Source organism: Artibeus jamaicensis, unplaced genomic scaffold, assembly GCF_021234435.1.
Source record: "Artibeus jamaicensis isolate MK-2021 breed Jamaican fruit bat unplaced genomic scaffold, CSHL_Jam_final contig_419, whole genome shotgun sequence".
Taxonomy (NCBI): Eukaryota; Metazoa; Chordata; class Mammalia; order Chiroptera; family Phyllostomidae; genus Artibeus; species Artibeus jamaicensis.
The window spans coordinates 1,103,817-1,129,260 of NW_026521824.1; the positions used below are offsets into that span (position 1 = coordinate 1,103,817).

The 25,444-nt window shown below is 45.3% G+C and overlaps 1 protein-coding gene across 1 annotated transcript in view; it reads left to right on the forward strand.

The window, feature by feature from the left end:
* Positions 1–1,746: 1,746 nt before the first annotated feature.
* The window catches only part of NT5M (5',3'-nucleotidase, mitochondrial), a 55,935-nt gene continuing 32,237 nt past the window's right edge, over positions 1,747–25,444 (forward strand). The window contains exons 1-6 of the mRNA XM_053665695.1: positions 1,747–1,832; positions 2,063–2,243; positions 6,632–6,676; positions 8,546–8,601; positions 20,691–20,748; positions 22,820–22,822. Coding sequence (XP_053521670.1) covers positions 1,747–1,832; positions 2,063–2,243; positions 6,632–6,676; positions 8,546–8,601; positions 20,691–20,748; positions 22,820–22,822 — 429 coding nt within the window. The remainder of the gene's footprint in view (positions 1,833–2,062; positions 2,244–6,631; positions 6,677–8,545; positions 8,602–20,690; positions 20,749–22,819; positions 22,823–25,444) is intronic.

Sequence of the window (25,444 nt, forward strand, 5' to 3'; positions counted from 1 at the left end):
AGAGAATGGGTAAATTGAGGTATATCACACAATGAAAAAGAATTCAGCAACAAAAGAAACAAAACTTCTGATACAACAACATGAATGACTCTTAAAAACATGTTGAGTGAAGGAAGTCAGTCACAGAAGTACACAGCATATGATTCCTTTATAGTTCTAAAAGAGAAACAACTCATCTGTGCTGAAAAAAATTAGAACAGTGGTAGAAGGGGCTGATGAAGGAGGAGTAGGAGGGAACTTTCCAGGAAAGTGGAGATGTTCTAAGTTGGCACTGGTCACTAGTGCTATTTAAATTTAAATTATTGAAGTGAAATACAACGGGAAATTTAGTTCCCCAGTCACAGGAGCCGCATTGCAATTACTTGAAAGACACAATGGCTAGTGGCCACTGAGTCTGAACAGCACATAGCTTTCCCATTGCTGCAGATTCTTCCATTGACAGCCCTGGTCTGCATCTCGCTAGGGATGCATTTGTCAAAACCCATGGAATGATAAAGTTAAACTTGTGCATTTCACTTGTAAAGGTTACCTTTAAATACATTGCCCTCACTAAGGCTATGCAGGCTGATGTGTTCGGTGGCAATGGGCACTGCTGTCTGCAGGTGGCTTCAAAGTGCACCGAGGAATAAAGAGGACTGAGGATGGATGGGTGCATGGACTTCAGTAAAGCAAATATAGTGAACTGTTAACTACAAAATCCAGGTGGTGAGCATTTTCCTTTGCATTGTACAGTTCTTTAAACTTTTCTGTATCAAAATTTTTATAGTAAAATTATGAAAAAAAGATATGGTGGTATCTTTTTTGTCTATTCTATAGTGATGTCATAGAACAGAGTAACTATTGAGGTAGAGGAGCATGGAGGGAAATTTTAGTTGCGGTGGGTCAGAGATGGAGGGGGAAGAGCTATTGCAGGATTCACCTCCACTTGTGCACCCATTCACTCAGAATGCAGGCATGAATCAAACCTGGTCTCCGTTTCCACCCTTGAGTTCAGGAGATGCCATTAGAGAGACCAGATGTGCTAGGGTGCTGAAGACTTACTATGTGGCATGGTCAGGGGACCCCACAGCCAATGTACGTTTCCAACTGCCACGCTGCTTTCTTACTGGCCATCTCTCTGACTTCAGGTTGGATCACTTTACTGTACTTCCAGAAAGATCCAAAAATGTCAGTTCCATGAGCATGAGGACTTTGTGCACTGCTTGATATCCACCATCAAGCACATCAGAGATACTCAGCAAGCATATGCTGCTGTCTGGGCCACTTGCCTCTGGGGGTTCTGCAAGTTCTTTCTCATCACGTGTGTCTGCTTCAGCATTGCCTCCCACAAGTAGCATTCCCTAACCACCCCACCAACCCCTCCACTTCTCCATCAACCCATCCCAGGGTATATCACAACATGCTTATTTATAGATTTATTTTAAAACCACCAGTTTTATTAAAGCTTTGTGATGTTTACAAGGTATGTATTTGTTCTAATATCAGCCTCCCTAGATATTCACTGTTTGGTTCCTCCACACTACTCGCACTCCCTGGAAGTATTTTGGCTGTTTTGTAAACATATTTGCTTTTTGTCTGTCTTTCCTTCCAACACCTAAGTTTCAAGATGTCAGGAACCCTATTTTGTAGACGGAAAAGTTCTCAATACATGTTTCAGGGATACACACTCGCTCCGACGGTGCGCCCTGCTCCTCCATCCTCGCTGCTACAGTGGAAGGAGGGGACCCAGGGCCAGGGGCCTGGGAGATGTGGAGAACTGGAGAGTGGATGCTCCGGAGACAATCCAGCACGCAGGTCTCTCTTCGAAGCCACGTTCCTTCGGCCCTGTCTCCGTGAGGGGGCTTGTCCCTTGAAGGGCAGCGCGGTCACCCGCCTGGGTTAAGTTGTAGCCGCAGCCTCGCTCTGGGGCTGGAGCCTGCACCCTCGCTCCCCGCGACCCCCCACCCCTAATCCCTGCGCCACGTCTCTCCGCCCGCCGAGCCGCAGCCCGACCGGCAGCGAGCGGACTTGAGAGGCCGTGATTTGGCTGGGCGGCTGGTGCGCGCGGTGGCCCTGCGGAAAGACGGTCCCGGCCGGGCGTCCGCGCCCTGCGGGTACTGGTGGACCGCGTACTGGCTGACTTTGAGGGCGGTTTCTTCAGGCAGTTCCGCGCTCGCTTCCCCGACCAGCCCTTCATCGCGCTGAAGGACCGGCGCGACTTCTGGGTGTCGGAGCAGTACGGCCACCTGCAGCCCGGGCTGAGCGTGAGCATCCCCCGAGCCCCCGCGGTTCCGCCTGGGCCCCGAGCCCTCGTGGGTAGGGAGACCCAGGCAGCCTTCGCAGCCCCGGCGGGGCAGCCTGCTTGACCTTGCGCGGGTCACCGCCCGGAGCCTCGGGGTGAATCGGAGTCCTGGGAGGGAGCCGGGCGCAGCGATGGGGCAGCCCTGTGCTCAGTAACTGTTGGCTGTCATCGAGGACCTTCCCAAAATTCAGAGGACTCTGAAGCATAATATACCTACCTCTGTATCATCAGCCGACTTTAAAATTTGTGGCATATTTACCTTCACGTCTTTTATTTTGTAATGAAGTAACATTACAAAAGTCCTCTTTGACCCCTGACATAGGCACATTTCCATTTCTTCATTCTCATGGATTTGTGTTTTTACCATTCCTTTTCCCCTTTCCATAAAAGCATAGCTCCCTGTGGAATTTGAAGCCCAGGGGTGGGTTGAGAGACTTTGTGGGCCTCACACAGTGAGTTCATGGTCAAGTTTGAGTGGGATCGGCACCTCGGCTTATCCCGGTGCGGCGCTCGCCCGGCCCAATCACCGGCTCCCCGACCCCCGACTCCCAGGGTGCTCTGTTCTCCAGCAGGAGGAGATGTCCTGGCAATTGTGCAGATACCTCGGTTTGTAAATTTAAGGTGTTTCGGGAAAGGAACAGGGTTTTTTTTTTGCCACGCACAAACTTCAAGAGTCGGGGTGTTTTCTGGCTTCCCTTGAGGCACAACTTAAGGTGACTGTCAGCGGATTTGATGATGATGATGACATTAGAACCTATCTGGTACCACCTGTTGCTTGCATTGCCTCTTTTCTGTGAGGTAGACATTATTATTCCCAGTGTGCAGGTGAGCAGCTCAGACAGGATTCAAACCCAGGTCCATCTATCTGCCTCCCCAGCAGCCTTCTGACTTATAAAAGTCACCTTGACAATAATTTTGGTTTGTTGAGGGGGCAGGTGTTAAAAAGAAAATGAAGTGCTGTTTCCGGTGGTTAACACCAGTTAGTTGGATGGGTGACTTTCCCAGAGCCCAGAGCTGACTTCTCACAGTCCTGCTACTTGATTAAAAACTTTAAACAGAAATACCCTGTAATTTTTGCAGCCTTAGTAGCATGCTTCCCTGATCTTTGTGTTCATTTATAGACAATGCTCAGCACTGGCAATCTGGGCACCTTATTTACTCCCAGGAGTATGAGGGGGGACCCCTCAGAAAAACCAGAATTCTCTTCAGGAAGGTGGGCCCCTTATAGCACAGGCTCCCCCCGCTGGGTGAGTGTTCTCAGAGCCCATCTGCATCAGTGCACTAGTTGGCATTGTTGTGAAAGGCTGCATTTGGCCTCAGTGAATTTTTTTGAAGACTCTTCCAGTGTGTTTGCCCATCTCTTGATGGTGATTGACAGCACACCCACTCACACCCACTAAGTGTTCAGCAGTTTTTCACCAAACACAGCATGAGCCCTGTGCCCTGCCCTCCCTATTCACCTGATTGTACCCTGAGCAACTTTTTTTCATTTCCCCGGATGAAAAAAGTCCTTAAAGGGAAATATTCTGCCAATGTGAAAGAGGTGAAGCAGAAAATGGCAGAAGCACTAAAAGGCATCAAAATCAATGAGCTCAAAAACTGTTTTGAGCAGTGGAAAAACGTCTTGATAGATGTACTGCATCAAATGAAGAGCACTTTGAAGGTGACCGAAGTTTAAACATGTAAGAATAAATACACAATTTTAATAAATAAACTGGTTTTTTTGTACCGCCCCTCATATATTAGGGTGATGAAACTAAGCCTACCCCCAACTCTGAAAAGGACAGTGGCATTTTTAGTCTTTTGTGCAGAGGTGTGACCTCTAGGTCTAAGGAGATGAATTGCCATTTTCCAAATACAAAGAAAAGAACAGAGCTACTAAGGTAGGGGTGTTGATTTCTAGTCTGCTGATTTCTTCTGCTTCTGAGAACATTGCAGAAAATGGGATTTTAATAGATGGACACATGCCTTTTATCACCAGCACAGCCCAGCAGGTATCCTTATGTCTCCCCATGGCCCAGCTGGCCCTGCCCCTCTGGTTGCAAACAACCAACCAACCTACCAAACCAGCTTACATTTCTATGTTAGAAAATACCACTCTATGCATATCCCCTTTGATCTTCACGGTACCCTGAGAGGTAAGCATGGCAGAGGTGGAAGGCATAGCTCATCTGAACTCACTTAGAATCTCACACTGTTATGACCATTAAGGAACTGAGCCAAGAGAGAGTAAGTGCCTTGACCAGGGTTCAGAGCAAGTGAGTGAAGAAGGGAGGGAAGAAATGCTGGGACGCTGATCATGACGTGAGGTGGTTAGCCCAGGGCCACACAGCGATAGCCAGGACTTCTGACTGCACTCTGTAGAGCATGTCTTCCCCCGTACTATCTTCCCCCATGCTATACTGCCTCCAGGGGAGTTAGGACCCCCAAGTCCAAGTTCTGATAGTGACACCCATGAGTGTCCTTGAAACAAATCTGTTAGCCTCAGTTTCCTTATTTGTAAGTTGGGGATAGCAATTCTTACCCTTTGTGGGATGTGAGGGTCAAAGGAAAAAACATGTTAGCAATAAGCACGCATTTGCTTAACTCCACATAGTCTCCAGTGTGACCTCAGTGCACTGCACCCACTCACCTCACGCGGTGGTGGTGCCTGTTCTGGGATGTGGAGCTTCTGACCTACCACAGACACTTCCTGAACAGCATGCAGGACTTGGGTTCCTGCTTCTCTGAGGTGGGGGTTTGTCTGTCCTTTCGTCATCCCTTTACCCGTCCCCCCCCCACCCCACCCCACCCCTGGACTGTGTGGCATTCTGCAAACTCGGTTTTGGCTCAGCAGCAGGAAGTTGAAACTCCTAGCCTGGGGTTGAGAGATGGGGTTTCTCCTGCTTGGCCACTGTGTTCCAGTGTGACATTAGGTAAATCACTTCTGCTTCTGAGCCTTGATTTTCTCATGTAAATGAGGGACTGGATTCTTGGCTTTCAAACTTTAAAGGCTGCAGAATTCTTTCTTTTAAACAGTGTTTCTTCGCAGCCCAACCCATAACACAGGTGATAGAGCTGTTCTGATTGAAGAGGGCGAGGAGCCTGGAACTCTGCCCAGTTGACTATCCACTGCCAAAATACCTGCCCACCCCTGCCTCCCCAACCATGGTACAGCAGTGTTCTAAAGGATCTCCCTGAGTTGGTGTGGCTTTTGAATTTAAGGACTCTGGGGTGTTAACCAATGGTCATTGGCATCAATTCAACACCAGCAGGAATCCTCAATTTGGGAAGCAGCAAAGAAGGCAACTTTATTTAATGCAAACGGCTCAACTGTGATAGAGCAGGGCTGAAAAAATAGCTCACTAGACTTATAACTTCATTATGAAGCTGCAGGGCAGTGAAACTGGGGTACCCATCTCCAGCTAGGCAACTCTATTCTGTTTCTGCCTGGTTGCCTCTTCTCTGGTCTGAGGATGTCTTCAACAGCTCACCTCCAGCTGGGGAAGCACAGCCCCCAGTCTTCAGTGAAAAAGGAAATCGACCTCTGAGCCAGAGGTGAGCTGACTGATATAGACCAAAGTCCTTGTCCTGGGTCCCTGGTTGGTCTGTCCTCATGTAAATGAAGACTCCAAATCTTTAGTTTGATTGTTACCAAAAAATCACTGTCATGGTTCATCAGAATGGAGCTGCTCTGATTGGTTGGTGAAAATGCTGATGGGAATATAGGTATGCAGCTCTAATGGATGAGGAAAGCCTTGGTCTATTGGTTGAAATACCAGGAACTCCTTTATAAAGGCTGGCTCAGACGGGAGGAACACAATTCAGATAGGCAGCTTAGTGGAGGATTCTCCCTGAAGTGTGGTTTGAGTGAGAGATCCCTGTGTAGATAGGACTGCTAGATTGTTTCCTAAAGTTTGAGTCCAGTTAAGCTAGTGAGAGCCCTTCTTAGTAGGTGTCTTCTTTCTCAGGGTCCACAAGTGTCATGGCAAGACCCAGTCCATCCTCAGAGCTTCCAGCATGCCGCTGGCCATTAGAATCAAGCAAACATGTGGTTCATGATGTTTGGTTCCCTGCAGCTTTATCTGTGCCTCCAGCAGAGCAGGCTTTGGAAGCCACAATTCCTGACACCTTAGCTGGCCTTTGCTGGACCCTTGCAGAAGTCAGGCCCCACTTTGGGAGCACTGGAACTCAGACACACTCCATTGGATTCCCCTTCTGCCTGTAAATATGTCCTTGGGTGTGTGGAAGGGGACAAAGGGAATGTGGAAGGCCCACCCTCTTCTTATTAGCAACTTTTTCAGCTGTGACATCCTCGTTGCCAGGAGGCAAGGTGTGGAGGGCCCTGGACTCACCTGCTTCTCTCTTCAGGAGAAGGCCATCAGCATATGGGAGTCCGAGAATTTCTTTTTTTTAATTATTATTTATTTATTTTTATTAATTATGGCATTACAGTTGTTCTATTCCCCCCCTTCATTCCCCTCCACCCTACCCCCCATCCCCACCATTACCCCCCTTTAGTTTATGACCATGTGTCTCAAGTTCTTTAGATTCTATATTTCCCATACTATTCTTGCCCCCCCCATCTATTTTCTATCTACTGTCTATGCTACTTATTTTCTGTACCTTCTCCCCTCTTCTCCTCCTCCCACTCTCCTGTTGCTAACCCTCCTTGAGATCTTCATTTCTATGTTTCCACTCCTGATCTAGCTGTCCTTTTAGTTTGCTTTTGTTTCAGGTGTGGTTGTTAATAACTGTGAGTTTGCTGTCCTTTCACTGTTCATGTTTTTTTAACTTCTTTTTCTTAGATAAGTCCCTTTAACATTTCATATAATAAGGGCTTGGTGATGATGAACTCCTCGAATTTGATCTTATCTGAGAAGCACTTTATCTGTCCTTCCATTCTAAATGAAAGTTTTGCTGGATAGAGCAATCTTGGATGAAGGTCTTTGGATTTCATGACTTGGAATACTTCTTTCCAGAACCTTCTTGCCTGTAAGGTCTCTTTTGAGAAATCTGCTGACAGTCTGATGGGGACTCCTTTGTAGGTGACTGTCCCCTTAGCTCTTGCTGCTTCTAGAATTCTCTCCTTCATTTTCATCTTGGCTAATGTAATTATGATGTGCCTTGGTGTGTTTCTTCTTGGGTCCGACTTCTTTGGGACTCTCTGAGCTTCCTGGATTTCCTGGAAGTCTATTGCCTTTGCCAGATTGGGGAAGTTCTCCTTTATTATTTGTTCAAATAAGTTTTCCACTGGTGGCTGTGCCTTTCCCCCTTCTGGTACCCCTATAATTCGGATGTTGGAGCGTTTTTAAAGATGTCCTGGAGGTTCCTAAGCCTCTTCTCATTTTTTTGAATTCTTGCTTCTTCACTCTTTTCTGTTTGGCCATTATTTGCTTTCTTCTGGTCCACTCCATTGATTTCAGACCCATTTTCCTTTTCATCGCTATTGGTTTCCTGTGTAATTCCATTCATTTCAATTAGTTTTGCCTTCATATGTATATCTAATTTGTGGCTATAATCAACCAGTTCTGTGAGGATCCTGGTCACCAGTGTTTTAAACTGTGCGTCTGAGAGTTGTGCTATTTCTTCATCACTTAGATTTATAGGCTCTGGGGCTTTGAGATCTTCTTGAGCCATTTTTGTTCTGTTCACGCCCGTTAAGTACGAGGAGGGGAGCCTTGGACTCCCAGGTTGCTGGGTTGTGACGCTGTATGTGGGGGCGTGGTCAGAGTGGGGAAATGGCAGCACCCTCTGCTGTTTCTTGCCACTGGGTGAGGAGCAGGCCAGGGCCACTTAGGTCGCTGGGTTATGATGCTGTATGTGGAGGCGGGGTCAGAGCGGGGAAATGGCAGCGCCCTCTGCTGCCGCTCACCACTGGGGCCTGCTGGGTCCTGTCCAATCGCCCACTCCCTCGCTTGTCTGTCCACACATGAATGCGAGACCACAGTCAACCCACAGCCCTGCTCCCTTGCTGTTTCCCCGCGGTCGCTCGCTGAGTTGCCCACCAGGTTCAACCCTGTGCCTGGATTCCGCACGCCTGAGTCCATCTGACGGAGTTTTCCTGTGCTACCCCGCACTGCCAGCTGCTGGTTTTGCCCCTCTTACCAGTCAGGCTGAAGAATTTGTTGTTATCAGACTTCCAAAAAATTCAATTTTTTGAGTTCTGGCTGTGTTTTCTATTGCTAATATTTAGTTGTCTCTAAACTTGGTTGTGTGAGGAAGCACGATATCTCCACCTATGCCTCTATCTTGGCGGAAGTCCTGGAGAATTTCTTTTTTGACCTTGAGCCTCTGCCAGGGGCTGTGGAAGCTGTGAAGCAGGTGGCCAACTTAGAAAAGTAAGTTTGTCTCCCCACTCCAGCATCTGCACCTTCCTGCAATCTCTCTTTTTCTTCTGTCCTCTCCCTCTCCTTCTCCCTTCTCTTTCTTCACACCCTGCATAGGGCCAGGCTTTTCCATCATCATTGGACCTGATGCAAAACCTAACTGAATAAAACAGATTCCACTACTAGGATATTAACATACTTTGATTCAGCGACTTGAGAAAATATTGGTCTAATTTGACATGGTTCACTACGTGTTGAAAGCTCATTTACTCAGCAAATATCTGAGAATGACTTAGATACCAATGATACAGAAACGAACAAAACATGGTCCTTGCCCTCAAGAAGTTTACAGTCCAGCCAGAGAGCAGATGTTAAACAAAGAATCATGCAAGTGAAGATAATCACAGATTGTGATAAGTTCTGAAAAGAAAAGAGTACAGTGTATTGAAGAGGTGTAATAGGAGATGTAATGAGAAAGGGTGGTAATGAAGCAGAAGGGGTATTATGTGAGATATCTCTGTTTTGTTCTGGTGCAATGATTGGTTCTCTGGACTGAAGTCCTCACTCCACCCCCATCGCATACCATCCACTGAAGCCCATTAGAGGTTACAGATGATGTGCTTCCCTGAGAACTTGGTTTAAATAGACTTATTGAGTTATAATTCATGGACCATACACCCATTTAGAGTTGCAACTCGATGGTTTTTAGAATATTCACAGGGTTGTACAACTGTCACCATAGTCAATTTTAGAACACCCAAAAGAAACCCTATACCCATTAGCAGTCACTCACCATTCCTGCCCCTCTCTCTGTAGCCCTAGGCAACTACAGTCTACTTTGTGTCTCTGTAGATTTGCCTATTCTGGACATTTCATATACATTTAAGACAATATGTGGTCTTTTGTGACTGGTTTCTTTTTGACTGAGCAGTGTTTCCAGGTTCATCTGTGTTGTAGCACAAATCAGCATTTCATTCTTTCTTTTGTTTTAATGGAATACGTATTTAATGAGGCCATGGCATTTTCAAACAGAATTTTGTCCTCTGCTGAGACACACTTTTCTGATTTGCATACCCTATACCACTTTTTAAAAATTGAGATATAATTGGCATATTATGTTCATTTCAGATGTCTAACATAATAATTGATATTTGTGTATATTGTGGTCATTCCTTTTCATTACTGAATAATATTCCATTGCATACTATGTCACATTTTGTTCATTCATCAGTTGGTGGACATGTGGGCTGTTTCTACTGTTTAGATATTAAGAATAACGCTGTTTTGAACCTTTGTACTTATGTAAATGTTTTTTTGTAGTTGCTTATTTTCTTTTTTAAACTGTTTTTAAAATATTTTATTTATTTTTGAGAGAGAGGAGAAGAGAGGGAAAGAAACATCAATATGCAAGAGAAACATCAATTGGCTGCCTCTCACATGCCCCCAACTGGGGCCCTGGCCCACAACCCAGGCATGTGCCCTGACTGGGAATCAAATCAGTGACATTTGCGTTCACATGCCTGTGCTCAGCCCACTGAGTCACACCAGCCAGGGCTGCAGTTGTATATTTTCATTTCTTTTAGGTATATAACCAGTAGTGGAATTACTGGGTCACATGGAAAATCCATGTTTAGCATTCTAAGAACTGTAAAACTTTTCCAAAGGGACTACACCATCTTACTCTATCACCAGCAGTATATGGGGGTTCCAATTTTGCCACATCCTCATACACACATGTCATTGTCTTTTATATTTTAGCCATCCTAGTGGGTGTGAAGAGGTAGCTCATTATGGTTTTGATTTGCATTTCTCTGATGGCTAAAGATGTTGAACATTTTTTGTGTGCTTATTAGCCATTTGTATATATTTTCTGGAGAAATGTTTATTCAAATCCTTTGCTTAATTTTTCAACTGGTTTGTCCTTTTTTATTTTTGACTTATAAGAATTCCACATATATTCTAAATAATAACTCCCTTATCAGATATATGATTTGTGAATGTATTCTCTCATTCTGTGGATTGTTGTTTTCTTTTCTTTTCTTTTTTAATTTATTGATTTCATAAAGTGGAAAGAAGGAAGAAAGAGAACATCCATTTGTTGTTCCCCTTATTTATGCATTCATTGGTTGATTCTTGTATGTGCCCTGACCTGGGATTGAACTCACAACACAGCCTTGGAGTACCAGGACAATGCTCTAACCAACTGAGCTACCTGGCCAGGGCATTGTTTTATTTTCTTGATGGTGTCCTTTAAAGCACATGAATTTTAATTTTGATTTAGTTTCATTTATTTTTTTTTCTTTTGTCACTTGTGTGTCTCATCTAAGGATCCTTGGCCTAATTCAAGGTCACCAAGATTTGCTCCTATGTTTTCTCTTAAGAGTTTTATAGTGTTAACTTTTATATTAAGGTCTTTGATCCATTTTGACTTAATTAGTGCATGTGTTGGAAGAAAGAGATTCAACTTCATTCTTTTTGCATGCTGAAATTCAGCTGGCCCAGAACCCTTTGTTGGAAAGACTTTTTTTCCCCCTATTGAACTGTCTTGGCATTATTGTCAAAAATCAGTTGACAATAAATGTTAGGACTTATTTCTAGACTTGTAGAACTTTTACTGATCACAAATTTGCTTGAATTTAGCAACCTGAATGACAAATCAAACATAAGGTGTGACTTGGCCTTCATTGTACCATACAAATATCTCCCCAAATTGTCAGCTTTTAAAGTTCTGACATGATAAATAGGCATCAGAGAAACATAAAATGCTTAGAGTTTGAGCTGACTGTGAATTTGTTTGATCAGTAATTACTGGCACCTCTAGCCTAGGTCCTTCAGAGTCATATATTTTATGCTGGTTTATCATTTGCACTTGATTTATAGTGATATTGTATAAGTTCTGTCTGTCACAAGAGCTTGGAAAGACAAAGAATATGTGTGTTTGCACTAAGGCTTTTCAAAACTCCTTGTCTGGACCCATGTTTCCTGGATCATATTCACCTGACTGGGTTCTGAGGCACTAGGTAGAGGAGTGATTAAGGTTCAATCCTAACTAGAGTTAGACTGCCCAGGCTCAGACCTGGGCTTGTCTGGAATCTGTCAGACATTGAGCAAGCTATTAAACTTTCTGGGTCTCAGTTTCTTCAACTGTAAAATGAGAATGAGAAAGTCCTTGGTATAGTGCCTGGTACATAGTAGATGCTCAGTAAATGCTCTTGTTATTATTCTGCAAGACTTAATGAGTATACATCTTGGGTGGTGTGGCTCAGTGCATTGAGTGCCAGCCTGGGAACCTAAGTGTCGCCAGTTCAATTTCCAGTCAGGGCACATGCCTGGGTTGCAGGCCAGCCTCCAGTGTGGGGCATGTGAGAGGTAACCACACACTGAGTTTCTTTCCTTCTCTTTCTCCCCTCCCCTGATGTGGATCCAGGCTCACAGGGTCTGCCACATTGTGGATGAGGTATGAGAAATTCACACAGGCTACCAAGTCCTGTGGAGGAAAAGGGATGGCATGGCTTCTCTCTCAAGAGGAGAAAAAGCCTTGGCCCTTGCCTTAACAAGCCTTTATTGCTCTTCTCTGGGCACACTACATGATGGTCCTCATTTACTATGCACAGGTTCACTTTAGGTGGTTACCTTTTACAGAAAACAAAGGAGATGATGACACTAATCACATCACAGAAGAAGGATATTTGCAAATGCAAAGGGAAAAATGGTTGAACTGGTTATACTCATCCTTGGAAGGTTTAGCATGGATTTTAGGAAGTTACAGCAAACACTTGTTGCCTAAATTCAGGGTGAGGGAGTTTTAGTAAAAGCAAGTCTCAAAGCAGCCTAGGTACAATGCAGGCCTGATTTCCCACGGGAGAACCTGTCTGTGGGTATGGGTCCTGTCTGGGCCCACACCACGCAGAACAGTCTCCTGTGTTCCTCTCTCTAAAAAATTAAATACATAGAATCTTTTTAAAATTTTTTTAAAGATTTAATAGTATGCAAAAGAAGAGAATTCTTTAACTAAAACCATTGGGGAAACACTGAATTAAGGTTTCTTTCTGTAGGACTTTTCAGAGCTTTTCATTTGCTCATGTGCATTGACTCTTCACTGGGGTAGCAGAGGATGCAGCTTTCTTCAGATGTGTTCTGTCCTGGACACTTTCTGTCTGAGCTCTCCTGTTCACACTTCTGCAGAAATTCCAGTCTGGGAAGTGTAAGTTTGGACCCTAATGGTGGTGCTTCACCTGCCTTTTGCCTCTTCACTGGGGAGAAGATTCCTACAGTCATTGTTGCCCAAAGTCTGGACCAAGAGAGGTGTCTAGTCAGTAACTAAGTGGATAGCCATGTGCCTAGTACCATAGCAGACAGAGACCAGGCTTTAAAACATAGCTTAATGAAGATCTGCCAAGCCCCTGCTACGTGGTAGGCCCAGTTCCAGGTGCTGCAGATAGAGACGTAGGTGAGAGAGTTTTTCCCTTCCTGGAGTTCATAAGTATACAAGGGACTAGAATGTGGCTCTAAAAGGGCTGGAATATGTCAGCACATGTGAGTGGAGGGCAGGAGTGCAGACAGGCAGCAGCTCATACTCCCTAGGGCCAGCAGGGATATTGAGCTGTCATTATTATTATTACTTATTCTATTATAGTTGTCCCAATTTTCCCCCATTTGCCCCACTCTGCCCACAAGCTGTCATCTTAAAGAATAAAAAGGAATCTGCTAGGTGGGGAAGGCAAGGGGGGTTTAGGTTGGAGGGGAATAGTGTGAGCAAATACCCTGACTGCCCACCGGAGGGACTGGCTCTTTGCCCTGCTGCGTCCTCACTGAGTGGGAGATTGTGTCCATACACACCACCTCGCACCCTGAAGAGCTTGTTTGGAATATCTTAAGTGGTGACTAATTTTTTTAAAATTCAGTAATTTATGAGTATATTCTGTGAAAACCCCACACAGTGTGGAATCTGTGAATGATGGAGTTGCCTGTCCATCCCTCCACCCCCATCGACCCCACTCTTTCCATCCTGGTTCACAATTTGGTGTTTTGCTCTCAGACCTTTTACAGTGCACTCATGTATGTATTCGTATGTGGGTTCGTTACAGAAAATAACTCAGCTGCTTTCGGGTGTACGGAGGGGAAGTTTATTTTACGCGTGCGGACCCAGAGGAGTCAGTTTCCAAATTCTGGGCCTTGAGCAGTGGGAAAAAAGTTATTTTTATAGAGCAAGGGAGGGCCCATCCTTTGGACCAAAAACAGGAGGCAACTTACAGAAGCAGAGAGCAGAGCGTTATCTCTGGCATGCAGGCCATAAACACTTCAAAGGAAGCTAAAAGAAAACCAATCAGTGTGTTGTAAAAACAACTCCCTAATTACTGTGCTGTATTCTAAAATAACTGTCAATTTCCCCCAACAAGTTTGGAAATTTCCGTGTTCCATCTAGCAGCCAGAGTGATACTTTAAAGCCAAATTCTAGTGATGTTGGTTCCCTCTTAAAACTCTGTTTTTGTTTCCTATTGCCCTGAAATAAAACCCTAACTCTGCCAGGCCTGGGAAGAGTTCTCACAGCCCTGCCCTGCCACACTCCCATCACCTCTTCCTCCCTCCAGGAGCACTGGCTTGCCTTCTGCTGGGTAGATGCACAGAGAGTATTTCTGGTTCCATGGCCTTCGCTCTGATTACGTCATCTCAGAATGTTTCTCCCGTTTGCATGGCCATGTCATTTTTATCCTTCAGTTCCTCACACCTTGAATGTCACCTCCTCAAAGAAGTGACGGCAGCAGCTAAAGTGGCCGCTGTCCCATCCTGGCCTGATGTGTGCACTGGCTTGCAGTGCCCGCAGCATCATGGATGAGACATGAGACAAAGTCACATGGACTACTGAGTCCTGTGGAGGAAAAGGGACAGCACGGCTACTTCCTCAAGGGGGGAGCGCCTTGGAGCAGCCTGGCAACTCTCTCAAGGGGAGAGCGGGCTGACCCTTGCCTAAACAGGCTTTTATTAGTTTTTTTGCACAGGAGTTCAGGTACAACTTATTAATCATTGTCAGGCAGTAAACAGTAGATAGCATACAAAGAACTATTAGGGCTTCTTCTGAGTCAGGGTCTATTAGCTAAAGGGCTACAAGGCTTTGGGAAAACAAACTCATTTTCTGCCCGGGCCTTTATCATTTAACTAAGAGCATTCTTAGCAAAACAGGCTTCACAGGATTTCACATATCCTTTCTCAGGCCTGATCACCCGGGGAGCCCGCCATTCCCAGCACAAGACTGCACCACCCTCTGTCATTGTTTCAGGCTTAAGTCAGGCAGAGAAGGCAGATAGCCAAGGAATTCTAGGAGACTTCTTGCAGACAGACTGAGGACTCAGGCTTTGTCAAAGCCAATAAGCGAGGGTCCATCACCCTCTCTTTTCTGTAGCCCCCCAAGTCTTTCCTTGAGGGCCTCCGAAGTGATTGTGTCTGGCTTAGATTGCTCCCCCTCTGAGGGGTCGTACCCGTCATTGACTAACTGACCAAGCGTTGGGGGCCAGAGATGGATGAAGCAGAAGCTGCACTCCTGCCAGGGAGTTAAGCTTTGTATCCTTAATGGCTCACAGTCCAAAGGTCGCTCACTCAACCTTAGCCATGGTGGGGGATTACAGCTCCCGAAACCATGCACGACGGTTTCCAACACTGGCCTGCCCCGTTGCCCTGTTACTGAAATTATATACAAAAAAAATCATATATATTCTCTACTGAAATTGTATATCTATGTCTGTCCCTTTCCCTTTCAAACGCCGTCCCTGAGGTCAGGGACTGTCCTGGTTATGGCTCTGTTCTCGGCCTGAGAGGGACAGCTGGCACTTGGAGCACACTCAGATTTTTGCTGAATGAATATTCACATGATGGTTGAGTTTTTTAAACAAACAAAAAACAGGAATGCAGTCCTGTTTTATATTATCCTGTAGCTTTCTCTTTTTTACTTAACAATATGTGTTAGATATCTTTCCATACCAACACTATAGACCTCATTTTTTTAAACTACTGAGTGGTATTTTATCATACATATATAACATAATTTATTTAATGATTTTCATATAGAACATTTAAGTCATTGCTCATTTTTTCTTGTGTGTCAGGGCTACGCGTGAGTCTTGGTGTACACATGCAAGTATTTCTGTACAACAGTGGGTGAGCTGGATCAAAGCCATGTGCCTTTAATGTTCTGATAGATGCCCAGTGGCACATTTTTATTCTTTCAGCAGGTATCCCACCATAACAGTTAGCGTAGTATATAGTCCACATAAAATATCCTCAGTCAATATGAATTGTCCTTGAAAGGGGCATTCGATGGGTAAAAATAACCAGCACTTATTTGGAGTCACTGCTAGAAAAGAAGCAGTGAATTCATTCTTATGTGAATTCATTCCTATCTGAATCTCCCTAGTGTTTAGAATGTAATGGATTTCCATGTGTGTTGAATAAAAGAAACGCATGATATCTAAAGCAATGAGTACTTTCTGATGTGATCATAAGTGGCTACCCAGGTCAGTCCCTAAGAGAAGGTTGAAAAATGTTTGCTTAAAAAATATATAGCTTATGGTTGATTTTGGAAAAATAAAATACAGGATAAAAAATCCTTTATAATCTCAACCACTTTGGAACCACCACTTTCTTATATTTTGGTATTTATGCTTAAGTTTCCTTTCCTATATATTTTGTCCATAGTTGTTATCATATTGTATATAACTTCAAACATATGTCAAGCTCTAGCAGTATTTGTAAGAGCAAAACTTTGACCTTCTCAGGGACTACTTTTGAAGGAAACATCACTTATTTAAAAGGATTACTCTGGACATGCTTAAACCTGTGTTTAAACATGGCTGTCATTACTCTGTTGTAGAGCCTGGAATGAGGCAACTTACTCATTCATTTACTAATCAGATATATATTTATATGCATATATATACATATTTATCACTTACCATGTGCCTGGCCCTGTACTAACATTGGGGATTTATTTGTAAATAAGACACCAGCTTGTAACAAGCTTTGTGAAGGAAATAAACAAGGTGACATGTTAGGGAGTACATAGAGAAGGGGCTTCTTCTGATGGGAAAGTTGGCTCTGAAGGGGCAACACTTGACCTTATGCCTGAAGGATAAGAGTGAACTGTCATGAAGTGCCAGAGTTGAGGCACTCCAGCCTCAGAGAAGAGCATGTGTAAGGGTTCTGGACTGGCCAAGGACTCAGCTTGTCTGTATACCACAAAGTAGACTCATGCAGCTAGAACCAAGGGAGGGCAATTGGGATGGGGTCATGGTGGGGGTGGGCTGAAGAGAGAGTGATGTGACTGAGCTTAGGTTTTAAAAACATGGTTCAAGGCAACAAATTTGGATGCATAGTTCTCCAAAAAGATATACAAAAAAAAGATGTACAAAAAGATATATTAATAAGTGCATGAAAATTTGCCTTGATATCATTATGAAAATGCAAATTATGGCCCTGGCTGGTGTAGCTCAGTGGATTGAGTACAGGCCTGCGAACCAGAGGATTGCAGTTCAATTCCCAGTCAGGGAACATGCCTGGGTTGCAGGCCAGTTCCCTGCAGGCTATTTCCCAGCAGGGGACGCACTAGAGGCAACCATACATTGATGTTTCTCTCTCTCTCTCCTTCCCCTCTAAAGATAAATAAATAAAATCTTACCAAAAAATGCAAATCAAAGCTGCAATGAGAAACTAGTTCACACCCACTGGATATGATTTTAAAAAAAAGGACGGGTGTTGGCAAGTGTTGGAGAGGAGAGGGTTTTGGATGCTCATCATTGCTGATGGGGTTGTAATATGGTGCAGCTGCTGTGGAAAACATTTTGGAAAATATTCCCTGGAAATGTTAAAAACGGAGTGACGTACTCAAGAGAACTGAATACATGTATGTGTCCAGTGCTATTCACAAGGAGAAGCAACCTAGATGTCTATCAATGATATAAATGCATTAAAAATGTTACATGTGGGCCCTGGCTGGTGTAGCTCAGTAGATTGAGCGTAGGCTGCGAACCAGTGTCGCTGGCTTGATTCCCAGTCAGGGCACAGGCCTGGGTTGCAGGCCAGGTCCCCAGTGGGGAGGCAACCACACATTGATGTTTCTCTCCCTCTCTCCTTCCCTTCCCCTCTCTCTAAAAATAAATAAATAAAATCTTTAAAGAAAAATGTGACATGTGCATACAATGGGACATTATTGAATAGCAAAAAGGCATGAGCACTGACATATGCTACAACACAGATGGCCCTAGAAAGAAGCCGGTCACAAAACTCCACATGTTGTGTTATTTCATTTATATGAAATACCCACAATAGGCAAACCCACAGAGATAGACTGGTGGGTTCCTAAGGATAAGGGCAGAATGGGGAGTAACTGCTATGGAGACAGGGTTGATTTGGGGGGAGGTGAAAGTGTTCTGAGATTGGTGATTGTTGTAAAACTTTGTAAAGTCATTGAATTATATACTTAAAATGGTTTGCTCTCATGGTGTGGGAATTACATCTTAATGGAACTGTCTCAAAAAGTCAGTCTACGCAATTTAACGAAAGAAACAAACTATTCGTACATTTAAGAACTTGAATGCAGCCCCAAAATAATGTTACTGGATGAAGGAATCCAATCAAAAAAGAATATATGCTCTATGGTTTTGTTTACATAAAATTCTAGAAAATGCATTCTAATTTATGGTGGTAGAAAGCAGGTCAGTGGTTCTGGGACCCAGGAGGGGAGGGGTGGGCCAGGAGAGATAACAAAGGGGTGCTGGGAAACTTTGGGGACTGACAGATGTGTTTATTATCTTGATTGTGGTGGTCTGTATTTCACAAATGTGGGCACCATAGTGTGCCTTTGTAATGTGTGTAGTTTATTGCATGTGAGTTACACTGTTAATGAACCCAGCCAGTAGAGGGGTCTTACTGCTTGCTGCCTACCACGAAAATCTCCAAAGATGGAATTCAGTGGAAAAGAAAGGAATCTTATTTAATGGCAACTTTCTGCCTAAAATATCTGGGTAACAACAGTAAGGGGAAAGAAAAAGTCAGAGTATGACATAAAAAATAGTCTCACTATGACCACTACATAGGTTCAAGAATTGAAAATAACACAAGAACAAACAATTCTTTGGCAATAACTGTGAGCTTCTGCCTCAAAGCCCATTCCCTCTAAGACACCTAAAGAAAAGTCACTGTCACCATCTGCTGGCTCAGTTCAAGGTTGCATCAGGAACCTCCTCTTCTCCCGCAGAAGTTTGAGGAATGCAGGTGGCTTAGCTGGTCTCCAGTTGCTGTCCAGCTTCAGCCATCTTCCAGAGTCTGTGTCCCCAGGCCTCCATGTACAGGCCTGCACTGGGCATTATTGATAGGCATTCTGGAGACCGTTGACAAGTCTCCCACCAGGAGAGGGGAAAGAACCAAGTGCCCTTTTGCTTTCTGTCACACTCTTTCAAAAGTCCTTTCCTAGAATCCCATGTGCACCAAAAGCCAGTGGGAATGTCCAGCCTTCCAACCAAGGAGGGCCAGTGTTGGCCATGGTGACCTTTGTCCCTCTTCCTGCCACTATGTTTAGGGGGCCAAGTCTGCTGTCACTCATGTGCAGCTCAACCCACCCTCCATTTCTGGGTGTGTGTGTGTTCTTCCCTCCTCCCTATCACAGTACCTCAGGAAAGCTGAAAACAATTAGTCTAGGTGCTGAGTGGAGAGTGGCTTGGTGGGGGCGGAGTTGGAGGCTGGAGAGCAAGTCCGAAGTGTTTGCAGGGAGAGGTGCTGTGTGCTGGGTTGGATGACAGCCATGGACAGCAGGTGACAGGTTGAAACATGCCTTGGAAAGAGAACCCACAGATTGAAGTGGAAGGAAGTTAGGAAAAAGGGTAATTTTTAGTTATTTTTATTTAATTCACAAGAGCAGTCAGATATATGTAATAGTGCCATTAGCTGAGGAGGACAAGTTTTGGGGGTTGGGAGAACCATGTGTTTCATTTTGGAAAGGCTGAATCTGTGATGCCAGTGTGATGTCCTAGTGGGAATATTTAACAGGCCATGGAGGATGTAAACCCGGAGTTCAGGGAAGGTGTAAGGCATTAGATAGTATGTATTGGTCTCTGGTCCTGGTGTCCGGCACAGACTTCGGAAAACCTTGTGACTTCCGAGTGACAAGAGCATGAGGAGCATCTCTTGTTTTGATGGGGTGACTCTGGGTGCCTCCTGGGTAGGGCTGGTCATTAGAGAGACCAAGCCCTGGTTAGAAGCTTGGGATTGTCCCTTCTGAGCACACCTGGATGGCCAGCTCTCCTGAGAGGCCAGGCTTCAGTGTGGGTGGGAGGTGGAAGCACGAGAAGGAGAGGCCACAGGTCCAGGGCACTGACGCAGCAGTGTGGGGGCGGGCAGCAAGGTTGTCACAGGCACATGCTTTCTGATGATTCTCATAGAACTAATTTACCAATGAGAAAAGGAACGAGGAGAATCTTTCACAGGCTTGAGTTGATGAGCCAGTTGTCCCAGGGGCCACACTGGCTTTATGAGACCTCCGGGCCCACAAGGATGCGTTGTTGAGTGACTGGGGCCCTTGAGGCTATGGGGAGAAGTGGGCTCCTGGGCGGCCCTTCAAGGTGAGCTCCCACATTGAACATGGAAACACAGATCAGTGGAAGGGGTGCACCTCAGCAGAGCCACATCTGTCTTAACAGGAGTCCCAGTGTCGGGGGCTTAGCCAGGTGTGTCAAGGCTCCTCCTCACTGTTTCCCCTGACAGCAGGCTTCGCCAGACACAGACCGTCTTCAGGGTTTCCTTCTCCCTCCATAACCTGCTCTGCATTCTTTGAATGCCTCTCTTACAAATGCTTCTGTCTCAGTATTTTCCTGTTTAGATCCTAGGATGGGCATCCAATTAGCCCCGCTAATCTTTTGGGTCTGGCCTTGCAGAATTGCCATACGTCAAGCCCACCCCTGAGCTGGTAGCCTGGGCCGGGGGTGGGGTCCCATATGGGTGCCCTGAGCAGTGGGTCAATGCCTTCCAGGTGGTGGGTGGGCGTGGTGCAGCAAATCAAAGGGCAGGGTGAGGGCAGGGATGTGGCTTCCAGGCTTATTCTCCTTCCTCTCCCACAGCACTGATATCTCCATGTGCACGAGCCCCATCAAGATGTACAAGTACTGTTCCTATGAGGTGAGCTGTGCACTTTCTTGCAGAGAGTTTGGTGCTTTGCTCATCTCACTTTACTTCATGGGTCGTAGGTAAGGGGTGCTGGCTCTCTACATACCCAGCAAGAAGGGCGTTGAAACCCCTCACAGCTGCCACTGGCTGGGGTGAATTTGTTTCCGCCTCCTCTCCCATTGATCCCTCCTGTTTCTGTGCCAGGGTCTCCTTCCCTAACAACCTTCCCCAGTGCCAGTCCAAAATTCTGCTACGTTGTCTGGATGGAGCCCAGTGAAGGTGACAGGCTCTCTGGAGAGGGTGACCATCCACGTTTCAGTGCAGTGTCATTTGTGAAGGACGGGACAAGAAGAGAAAATGCCTGTGGAAGGACTGGAGACAACCCAGACTCACATTAGAATGCATGAATTTATTTACACAAAAAGTCATACAAAGGTGAGGACTTCTGCCAAGATGGAGATGCCGTGCTTCCTCACACAACCAAGTTTAGAGACAACTAAATATTAGCAACAGAAAACACAGCTGGAACACAGAAAATTGAACTTTTTGTAAGTCTGATAACAAAAATTCTTCAGCCTGACTGGTAAGAGGGGTGAAACCAGCAGCTGGCAGAGCGGGGTAGCACAGGAAAACTCCGTCAGACGGACTCAGGCGCGCGGAATCCAGGCGCAGGGTTGGACCTGGTGGGCAACTCAGCAAGCAATCGCGGGGAAACAGCGAGGGAGCAGGGCTGTGGGTTGACTGTGGTCACGTATTCGTGTGTGAATAGACAAGCGAGGGAGTGGGCGATTGGATGAGAGCCAGCAGCCCCAGCGGCAAGCGGTGGTGGAGGGCACCGCCACATCCCCGCTCTAACCCCGCCTCCACATATAGCGTCATAATCCAGCGACCTAAGTGGCCCTGCCCCTGTGAACAACCTAAGGCTACCTAAGGCTCTGCTCGTCACCCAGCTGCAAGAAATAGCCGAGGGGGCCGCCATTTCCCTGCTCTGACCCCTCCTCCACACATAGAGTCACAACCCAATGACCTGGGAGTCCAAGGCTCCCCTCCTCGTTACGGGCGTGAACAGAACAAAAATGGCTCAAGAAGATCTCAAAGCCCCAGAGCCTATAAATCTAAGTGATGAAGAAATAGCAAAACTTTCAGATGCACAGTTTAAAACACTGGTGACCAGGATCCTCACAGAACTGGTTGATTATAGCCACAAATTAGACAAACATATGAAGGCGAAACTAATTGAAATGAATGGAATTACACAGGACACCAATAGCAATGAAAAGGAAACTGGGACTCAAATCAATGGAGTGGACCAGAAGAAAGCAAATAATGGACAAACAGAAAAGAGTGAAGAAACAAGAATTCAAAAAAATGAGGAGAGGCTTAGGAACCTCCAGGACATCTTTAAACACTCCAACATCTGAATTATAGGGGTACCAGAAGGGGGAAAGGCACAGCCACCAGTGGAAAACTTATTTGAACAAATAATAAAGGAGAACTTCCCCAATCTGGCAAAGGAAATAGACTTCCAGGAAATCCAGGAAGCTCAGAGAGTCCCAAAGAAGTCAGACCCAAGAAGAAACACACCAAGGCACATCATCATTACATTAGCTAAGATTAAAATGAAGGAGAGAATCCTAGAAGCAGCAAGAGATAAGGGGACAGTCACCTACAAAGAAGTCCCCATCAGACTGTCAGCAGATTTCTCAAAAGAGACCTTACAGGCAAGAAGGGGCTGGAAAGAGGTATTCCAAGTCATGAAATCCAAAGACCTACAGCCAAGATTGCTCTATCCAGCAAAACTTTCATTTAGTATGGAAGGGCAGATAAAGTGCTTCTCAGATAAGCTCAAATTCGAGGAGTTCATCATCACCAAGCCCTTATTATATGAAATGTTAAAGGGACTTATCTAAGAAAAAGAAGTTAAAGAAACACGAACAGTGAAAGGACAGCAAACTCACAGTTATTAACAACCACACCTAAAACAAAAGCAAACTAAAAGGACAGCTAGATCAGGAGTGGAAACAGAAATGAAGATCTCAAGGAGGGTTAGCAACAGGGGAGTGGGAGGAGGAGAAGCGGGGAGAAGGTACAGAAAATAAGTAGCATAGACAGTAGATAGAAAATAGATGGGGGGAAGGCAAGAATAGTATGGGAAATATAGAATCTAAAGAACTTGAGACACATGGTCATAAACTAAAGGGGGAGTAATGGTGGGGATGGGGGGTAGGGTGGAGGGGAATGAAGGGGGGGAATAGAACAACTGTAACAGCATAATCAATAAAAAAAATTTTTAAATCTTTAAAAAGTCTTACAAAGATGAAATACTTGAGTTTTGCTACATACCTGCTCTATCTTTATTGAAAATATTAGAATTGCATGAAAGTGAAACTTTTCTGGAAATTTAAAACCTGTGGTTGACTAGACCAGAGGGAATGTCTGTTGCCCAGGAGGTGGGTATTCACACCAGAGGTGGGTCCAGGGCCTGGCCCATCCTGAGGAAGTTCAAGCAGCCCTTGCCAAACCCAGGGTCAATGGCTCAATGGCTTGGTCATTGGCTCCCTGGTCAATGGCTCGGCTCAGCCCTCCAGCAGGAGTTCTTGTGAGTGTCTCCACATTACCTGTCTTCTCTCCAACTCCGTATTAGAAGCAAAATGTACATAGTCAGCCAGCATTTGGTGACTTCTCTGTGCTCTCAGTGGACTGGGAACTCGCACTTACTGAGCAGTTATTGTGGTGTCATGTACAGTGCTTGGCCCCCACCATTTCATTGCATGCTCACAGCACCCCACTTTGTGGTCATGGTTATCCTTACACCCTTACATGTGAGAAACATGAGTTTAGTTAAACTCAGGGGAATTAATAACTTCCCCAAATTCAGTAAGTGTGGCGTTAGGACTGAGGGCCAGGTCCACTATTTCTAGTAGAGAAGTGACCCAAAGTCAGGCCCCCAGGCCAGCAGGATATGCACACCCAGGATACTTTAACAGAAGTGGGTATTTTCTGGCCTCTCCCTAGACCAGGGGTGTCCAATCTGCAGCCTGTGGGTCACATGCAGCTCAGGGTGACTGTGAATGTCACCCAACACAACATTGTAAATTTACTTAACATTATAAGATTTTTTTGTGGTTATGTGTTAGAATGTATTTAATGTGTGGCCCAAGACAATTCTTCCAGTGTGGCCTAGAGACACCAAAAGGTTGGATACCCCTGCAACCTTCTGAATTAGAATCTCTGGGAGTGTCTGAGTGTATTTAAGCAAGCCTACCAGGTACACTCTTAATTTTGAGAACTGCTGGGCTAGAGTAACTGTTTCATTAGGGGTTGTACCAGGAATCAGGATGCTTATCTAGTGCTTATTGGGGTAAGATTGACAAGGTGGCTGCCAGTCACCCATTCCATGGATTTAAGTATCATCTGTATGCCTGCCACCTACCCTGTGTAGCCTCAGCGCAGGACTCTCCTCTGAATTCCAGGCAGCTCAACCCTGTCATATCCATCCCTGTCGCTGCTCTTCCCATCCTGCTCCTCCCAGGCTAGAAGCCAGGGCTGTCCGAGTTACATCCTCTGACCCCTCACCTCTAGCACGTCAACAAGTCATAGTTCCTGTTGTCCCGTTTCTGATATTTGGCATCTGTCTGCTTCTCCCTCTCCTTATTGCCACCACCTCAGCATTTCTTTCCAGAACCAAGACAGCCTCCTGAACTGCCTTCCTTTCAGTCCTGCATAGGAAGTCCCACAGGAGGTCTTCACAAGCAGATCATGTCAGTCTCCTACCTTAAAACATTTTAATGGTTTCCTACTGCACTTAAAATAGGATTAAAGGAAGTGTATACATGCAATACACATGCACACATACACATTCTCCTTTCCATAACCTACAAGGTCCTGCCTCACCCATCTCACCCATCCCAGGGTCCTGTCCTCTCCCTTCTCGATGCTTCGTGCTCCTCCACTTCTGAGCATACAGCTCATTCTTGCTGTCTGCCCTTGCACATGCTGGCCTCTGCCTGCTTGGTTTTATCCTCTTCATTCACTGGGCCTCAGCCCAGCAGCCTCCCCACAACGTCTGACCATATTTAAAATACATTCTTCCTCCACCTTGTTGTTCCACCTTTCAGACCTTTGTTTCCTGCACAACACTTGCCACGTTTTGAAATGAGTGTATTTCTTTGTCTGGGTCTTGTCATCTGTTTGTCTTGTCCACTAAACTGCAAGATTCATGAGGGCAGGGACTATGACTGTCTTGCTTACTACTGATACCAGTGCCTAGCACAGGTCCTGCCATGTTGTAAGGACTCAGTATTTGTTGTTGGATGAATAGAGTTATTTGTTCAACAGAGTTATCAAACATCTTTCTGTAATAATGTTTGCCATTTAGTTAATGCTTTTATTTTATTTTTTAAAAATATGTTATTTGTGTATTTTTAGAGAGGGGGAGGGAAGGAGAAAGAGAGGGTGAGAAACATCCATGTGGGAGAGAAACATAGATCAGTTGCCTCTTGCATGTGCCCCGACGGGGGACCAAACCCAGGACATTTGCTATGCAAGACATTGTGCAACCAACTGAGCCACAGCATTCAGGGCTGGTCAGAGCTTTTACTGTGGTAAGTGCTGTACTGGTAGTATTGTCTTTAGGGCTTATAGCATCTCTCTGCAAAACAGAAATGCAGTTGACCCTTGGCAAACATGGGGATAAGGAGCACCAACT